This window comes from Genypterus blacodes, unplaced genomic scaffold, assembly GCF_046128005.1.
Source record: "Genypterus blacodes isolate CSIRO-AG114 ecotype Tasmania unplaced genomic scaffold, CSIRO-AGI_Gbla_v1 ptg000515l_1, whole genome shotgun sequence".
Lineage (NCBI taxonomy): Eukaryota > Metazoa > Chordata > Actinopteri > Ophidiiformes > Ophidiidae > Genypterus > Genypterus blacodes.
In genome coordinates, this window is record NW_027467270.1 from 37755 (window position 1) to 45000 (window position 7246).

Genomic DNA, 7246 nt, shown 5'->3' on the forward strand with positions numbered 1-7246 from the left:
ATGAACACAAACCTGCGGGAGCAAAGTCCCGAAACTCCGCCGGAAAAGAAGTACAACTAAAAGAAACTAATTATTTACAATGACAAAAAAACGTAACATTTCTAGAAATAACGCGAAATGTCCAATAAATGTTGTTGTAATATACAGACAAAAAAGTCAAAACTTTACAAGTCATAAGAAAGAAGTTAGAATATCCAAGCGTAGTGTTTTCAACGTCACAACATCAAACAGATAGTGACGCTTTAAATACAGCTGGAGTTTAAGTTGGTGTAGTTTTCCCCATAATTGAGGCAGACATCCCTTATATTACAAAGAACAGAATTACAGTCTTTTTATCATGGAAATGATGCAATCAGTAGATTTTTATTGCAAGTAAATTGTAAATAGCACGTAGTACTTCATTTATAAGTGACAACGCACAATAACCCTAACCCTAATTCTCAGAATGTTAAGTTCATTACAATCAAACACATTAAACACAAATGATGCATCTGAGCTATGGTCCAGAATGAAATGAAACACAGTACAGCTGAACAAGCATTTGTTAGAAACATATATGGTGATTTACATTATGTCACTTTAATCATTTATCTTTAAGGCACTTTAATGAATTAAACTTTGATTGAACTCTGATAATTAACTCCAGAGGAATGCATAGTTAGTGTTGATGTTCAGGCTGAAGTCAGGACAGGCTGAGCACCCGAGCTCCTTCTGAGGGAGACGTGACGTAGAAGCTTGGGGTTCCACTGTATCGCTCCTGTGGACAAACACACAACGGGACAATGAAACTAATCTGAACTATGAAGAAGAAAACACTTCATCTCTGAAGGCTGCTGTACCGTCTTAGTCTCTGCTACCATCTAGTGGTGAACTTCAGAGAAACAGCCTGATTGGTTGTTTAGGGTTAAAAAACAAGACTTAACTTTTAAACTATGACTTTAGATCCTCCTTTAAGTCCGCAATATTGATCAAACCACCTCAACAGAATTTCATAGAACAAACACACACACACACACACACACACACACACACACACACACACACACACACACACACACACACACACACACACACACACACACACACACACACACACACACACACACACACACACACACACACACACACACACACACACACACACCCCCCTTTTCCTCTTCCAACCTTCCTTTACTACGACTTCCTCTTGGCTAAATTTACACTCATTCCATAACTACTTCCTCTGAGTGACGTTCACTGGCAGTGGGAAGTTTCCTTTTACAGCTTGCGTTCAGTGACCTTTCAGGAATGTCTGTAAATGTGAGTAATGTGAAGATCAAACAAAGCAGAGCAGCTGAAGCTTCTTCTGCTTCTCTAAAGCTCGTGGTGGATCTGCAGCTGTGGCACCTTGCTGCCACCTGCTGGTTTGGAGGGAGGATTAAGAAACTAACCGTAGTGAGTCGTCATGGTTTAGCATGTTAGTTTGTGTTTGTGACTAAGATCTCAGCACTTCACGAGCCGAAGCGAAGTGCAGCTGAGAACTTCCACAGAGTCCGGCATCACCAAGTCCACCTGGAACCCTTCGGCCAGAGACAACTTCAGCAACTCCTCCACAAAGCCCTGTGTATCCGTGATCTCCCACCGGCCGGGCCGCGAGCTCTCCGCCTCTTCAGACTGAGCCGGCGTGACCTCGGGGTCGCAGAGCATAAGGGCCTTGTAGCTCTGCTTGTCGTACTGGTCCTGTGGCAGTTCCTCTGGTCTGGGTACCCACTCCAGCTTCAGCCTGTTCTGCCTGGAGTTGCACGGACGGGGGTTTGTGAGACCCTGCGATGTTCTGTAGGAGAACCGCTCACAGAGCAGAGCCAGGAAGCCTCTCCAGGTACAGAAGAGGTCCACGGCAAAGGCTCGCACCGAGCATGAGCGCAGCTCGTAGTTCTCTGGCCCACGGCGCAAGTTAAAGTGGAGAAGACGGACCTGGAAGAAGACGGAACAAGATCCTGACTACAGAGTTCATACAGATGAATGAACTCTACACACAACAACCCTGACCCTCTAACCCTGACCCTGTAACCCTGACCCTCTAACCCTGACCCTGTAACCCTGACCCTGTAACCCTGACCCTCTAACCCTGACCCTGACCCTCTAACCCTGACCCTGTAACCCTGACCCTGTAACCCTGACCCTGTAACCCTGACCCTCTAACCCTGACCCTGTAACCCTGACACTGTAACCCTGACCCTCTAACCCTGACCCTGTAACCCTGACCCTCTAACCCTGACCCTGTAACCCTGACCCTGTAACCCTGACCCTGACCCTCTAACCCTGACCCTCTAACCCTGACCCTGTAACCCTGACCCTCTAACCCTGACCCTGTAACCCTGACCCTCTAACCCTGACCCTGTCTCTAACCCCGACCCTGTAACCCTGACCCTCTAACCCTGACCCTGTAACCCTGACCCTGTAACCCTGACCCTCTAACCCTGACCCTCTAACCCTGACCCTCTAACCCTGACCCCTTTTCCACTCTAGAGGGCGACAGCATGTGGACCCATCTGGATTTCAGCTCTACAGTCTTGTTTCCACATTATCTTTCCCACTGACACGAGAAGAAGCCAGGAGGTCTAGAGGTCCAATACAGACGAACCCAAAAGAACCTCGTCAACTACAAAGAGGAAGTGAGGAAGAGCTACGAACACTCAAGTAAAGACACACACAGACACTGAGAAAGAAGTACAACGTGATCCAAAGGACCGATCACGTCCTTCCTGTCAGTGCTTCCACCTCACGACCGCCTGAATGAGTTCTACACTGACAGACGTGACGCACAGGTACCTTGCTGTCCACAGTGACCATCAGCATGGCGCCCAGGGGCCCCCCCCGCAGACTGAGCGGCACAGACGCCTCGTAGCGGCCGATCTCCTCCAGCAGAGGGCGGATCTGGAAGAAGTCGGCCTCCCTCCGCAGCAGGGGCAGCTCGGGGAAGCCGCTGGGCAGGTCCAGGCAGCTGGAGCGCAGGAAGTTGAGAATGTACCTGAACACCTTGCCGTCCCGATCTATGAAGACGTTTCCCTGCTTATCCCTGAGCGCAGGGATTTGCCCGGTGAACATGGCGCCCAGCATGGAGTCACGGCAGCGTGTTAGCGTGTCCAGCGTGGTGGTGTAAATCTCTCCGCCCACATTGAGCGATACGGGATCTCGCAGCGACGGCTCGTCACTTCTGTCCGCAGAGCTGAGGTTCAGCATGTTGGCGGTGAGGGGAAGAGAGAGCCGAGTCCTTCTCTGCCCGGGAGGAGGGACGGTCTGCGCCTCTGGGGAACGCTCCTTTTGTTTCCTTTGACCGCCTGCGAGCCACAGCAGTATCCAGGATACAGAGAGACACCAGGAAGTCTGCCAACGCCAGAGATTTAGAAAAGCTGTTTCTGGACTCTTTGCTCCAACAGCAAACAGCTGACGAGTCCTCTGGGATTCATCTGGAGAGACTCTGAGAACTTTACCTCCCTGTTTGTGTTTCTCCTGCTGAAGAGGCAGAGAGACCAAGGAGACCAGACCAGCATGCTAATAATGAGGCGCTGCTGGCTCCATCGCCACCACACACACACACACACACATGCACACACACACACACACACACACACACAAGGGACTGAAGCCACAGAGCTCAAAGTGTGTGTGTATTATCCTCTGTGAGCAAGAGAACAATGAGCCCAGACATTCATCATCATCTTCATCATCCTCATCCCTTCACAGTACAGACTAACAGAGACATGTTCCTCTCTCTTTCCCATCACGTCACAGTGAACATGTGAATGAGCTCATGCGTGTTTAACTGCATGTCTGCATGGATGTGTGTGTGTGTGTGCGTCTGCATGTGTGTCTCTGTGTGTGTGTGTGTGTGTGTGTGTGTGTGTGTGTGTGTGTGCGTCTGCATGTGTGTCTCTGTGTGTGTGTGTGTGTGTGTGTGTGTGTGTGTGTGTGTGTGTGTGTGTGTGCGTCTGCATGTGTGTCTCTGTGTGTGTGTGTGCGTCTGCATGTGTGTCTCTGTGTGTGTGTGTGTGTGTGTGTGTGTCTGTGTGTGTGTGTGTGTGTGTGTCTGTGTGTGTGTGTGTGTGTGTGTGTGTGTGTCTGACCCGTATGTGCTTGATGGTATGTTCTGTAGCGTGTTCCTGCAGCAGCGTCACTGTACATCCTCCAAATCCTCCTCCTGTCATCCTGCTGCCAAACACGCCGTCCACCTCCAAGGCCGCAGACACCAGCTGGTCCAGCTCCCTGCAGCTGACCTCATACAGGTCTCTGTTACCATGGACACGGAGGGACATTGTATTCTTAGAGTGCAGGTTGATTACTTCTTAAAGCAACTATTTAGATTTAGATACCTGAGTGAGTTGTGGCTCTCCACCATCAGCTTCCCAAACTCCTGGTAGTCTCTCCTCCTGAGGGCGTCTGCGGCCTGCAGCGTCCTCTTCATCTCCTCCAGGACGTGTTGAGCTCTGCTGTACGTCACAGCGTCCAGGCGCTCACGCTGCTCTGAAACACCAGGGGGCAGCGTTACAATGAGAGGAGAGAGCAGGTCCAGGTCTCACACAGCTTAGAGAGACTTAGATGAGACAAGACCAATAAAGTCCAACCACGTCCTAACACAGGCGGAGGACATGCAGACACAAGACCAGAAGGTCCCACGTGGTCTGGAGGAGGAGATACAGGAAAACCAAGGTAGGAATTCTCTGACTTTTCCTGGATTTCCCCCGATGGGAGCAGCGGTCGGCACAGAGAGGAGGGACTGATGAAGGCGTCTCACCCTCCAGGTCCTTGATGGTGGCGTCCCTCAGACTGGCTTTGCCCAGGATGGCGGCGGCCCGCTCACACTGCTTCCGCCTGCTGGAGTACTCGCCACCCGACAGCGCGTGCTTCACGTTGGAGTTGGTGATGAGGATCACCAGGCTGGAGTCTGACAGAGGAACCAGAGAAGCTTCCAGAGACCTGAGGGCGGCGCAGACAGGGTTACTATGGTAACACAGCTCCACCCAGTGGCAGAAGGCCACGTCACCGCCTTTGCCTCTGGACGTCCCGGTTACCTGCAGTCGATGAGCAGAGCGTGACCTTCTGCGCCCAGCACAGACACAAACTGATCCATGATGCCACAGGGCACGCCTGCATGCGTGTGCTCCGCCCGCTGACACGCCAGAGCCTTGGCCACCTTGTCTCCGTCGTCTGATGGAGAGAAGACGACGCAGTTTGAGTGTGTGAGACGATGTCATGGTGTCATGTTGGCGTTTCCTCACCTGGGCGGAGCTGCTGCAGGAAGGTGTAGAAGGCCACTTCAAGAGAGGCGGAGCTAGAGAGGCCGCCTCCCAGAGGAACGCTGCTGCAGATCAGAGCCCTGAAGCCCGGGAGACCAGGAGCTGCACACACACACACACACACACACACACACACACACACCTTATCAGACACCATGTGGAGATAGAGGTCTCTTGCTCACTGCAGCGCCACCTGGAGGCAGGAGGTCGCTCTACCTCTGACCAGATCACAGGTGGAGCGTAGAGCTCCACGTAGAGCAGCTGTCACCTCTGTAGTGCTGCACCACGCCCTTCACATAGTTGGCCCAGCTGGGTAACCCTGGAGACAGCTGTGATCCCTCAGTGGGCACGGTGAAGCTCACCCTCCTGGGCTCGTCTGCATCCTTAGTGGCTGTTACTATGGTAACATCCTGGCCAGAGGTTTGGCTCCCGACCACCACAGTGACCAGGGGCAGTGCCTGGATGTCACACACACACACACACACACACACACACACACACACACACACACACACACACGTAAGGCTCATGGAAGGAAGTTTCACAAAAACACAACAAAGTTTTAAGAGGAAGGGATTTTCTATAAGAGCATGATCAAAAACAACAACTGCCATAAGTTGAGATCCAAAGTATGTGTGTGTGTGTGTGTGTGTGTATCATAGGCAGCACCCAGCCCTGGTTGTAGTGTGTGTGTGTGTGTGTGTGTGTGTACCATAGGCAGTGTCTGTGTGTGTGTGTGTGTGTGTGTGTGTGTGTGTGTGTGTGTGTGTGTGTGTGTACCATAGGCAGCACTCAGCCCTGGTTGTAGTGTGTGTGTGTGTGTGTGTGTGTGTGTGTGTGTGTGTGTGTGTGTGTGTGTGTGTACCATAGGCAGCACTCAGCCCTGGTTGTAGTGTGTGTGTGTGTGTGTGTGTGTGTGTGTGTGTGTACCATAGGCAGCACCCAGCCCTCGTTGTAGTGTGTGTGTGTGTGTGTGTGTGTGTGTGTGTGTGTGTGTGTGTGTACCATAGGCAGCACCCAGCCCTCGTTGTAGTGTGTGTGTGTGTGTGTGTGTGTGTGTGTGTGTGTGTGTGTGTGTGTGTACCATAGGCAGCACTCAGCCCTGGTTGTAGTGTGTGTGTGTGTGTGTGTGTGTGTGTGTGTGTGTGTGTACCATAGGCAGCACCCAGCCCTCGTTGTAGTCTGTGTGTTCTCCTATCAGGTTGACTCTTCCGGGGCCGCACGCCGCCACCTGCGGTGCCGCGCCGCCGAACTCCTGCTCGAAGAGGCGGCGAGCTTCCGCCACGAGCTCCGACACGAGTGGAACCGGAGCGGCCATCAGAACCGGATCACGAGCCGCTACGAGCACAACAAGACCCAAACACAGGCACCGGGACAAACTCTCACTTCCTGATTAGACGAGTCAGGCTCACGCGCTGTGATTGGGCGAGAGACGTCACATGACGCACGAGCGGTAGCGCTTCATGTTTACTTGTTTGTTCAACATGATTATTATATTAATTATTATTAAGTTAATATATAATATAATACACACACACACACACACACACACACACACACACACACACACACACACACACACACTCCCACACATACACACTCACTCACTCACACACACAGGAACATCCAGAGCCTGGAGGTCTAGATAAAGATAATGAGAAGAAGAGGAGGATGAAGTTTATTTGTTGATGTTCAAAGATAAAAACAGGACTGAACTTCACATTTTACTGCTCAGCTGCAGAACTTTACGTTCTGTGACTCCAAACATCTTCAGTGAGTTCAGACGGAAAGAGGATGAAGATCCTGACACTAAAGAACACATGACTCAGCTCAACCTGAGCTCAGCTAAAGATAACAGGAACTAGAGTTACCATAGTAACTACAGGCGGTGGGCCCAACATGTCCTCTCCCTCTCCTCTTCTGTTCTCCAGCAGCTCCTCTGCTGCACAGCTGCCTTTGCTCCTCTTCTT

The 7246-nt window shown here is 51.3% G+C and overlaps 1 protein-coding gene across 4 annotated transcripts; it reads right to left on the bottom strand.

The window, feature by feature from the left end:
* Nucleotides 1-335: 335 nt before the first annotated feature.
* Nucleotides 336-6682, bottom strand: galk1 (galactokinase 1). 4 transcript variants are annotated; one of them, XM_076140109.1, is made up of 10 exons: nucleotides 6430-6682; nucleotides 5545-5734; nucleotides 5259-5378; nucleotides 5052-5187; nucleotides 4775-4956; nucleotides 4353-4503; nucleotides 4107-4269; nucleotides 2812-3366; nucleotides 1431-1953; nucleotides 336-757 (listed from the first exon to the last, which is right to left on the bottom strand). In XM_076140109.1, the coding sequence occupies exons 1-9, from the start codon at nucleotides 6592-6594 to the stop codon at nucleotides 1483-1485; spliced, it is 2133 nt and encodes a 710-aa protein (XP_075996224.1). In that variant the 5' UTR covers nucleotides 6595-6682; the 3' UTR covers nucleotides 336-757; nucleotides 1431-1482. The 4 variants fall into 4 exon arrangements, with proteins under 4 accessions (XP_075996224.1, XP_075996225.1, XP_075996226.1 ...); XM_076140110.1 differs by lacking the exon at nucleotides 6430-6682 and adding an exon at nucleotides 6207-6264; XM_076140111.1 differs by lacking the exon at nucleotides 6430-6682 and adding an exon at nucleotides 6057-6062.
* Nucleotides 6683-7246: the final 564 nt, after the last annotated feature.

Bases quoted from the DNA above. Each gene is read 5' to 3' on its own strand.
- galk1 (XM_076140109.1), bottom strand. From the start codon at position 6,594: ATGGCCGCTCCGGTTCCACTCGTGTCGGAGCTCGTGGCGGAAGCTCGC. The intron at 5,735-6,429 runs GTACACACACAC...TGTGACATCCAG, and splicing joins AGGGCTGGGTGCTGCCTATG to GCACTGCCCCTGGTCACTGT. The intron at 5,188-5,258 runs GTGAGGAAACGC...TCTCTCCATCAG, and splicing joins CCTGCAGCAGCTCCGCCCAG to ACGACGGAGACAAGGTGGCC.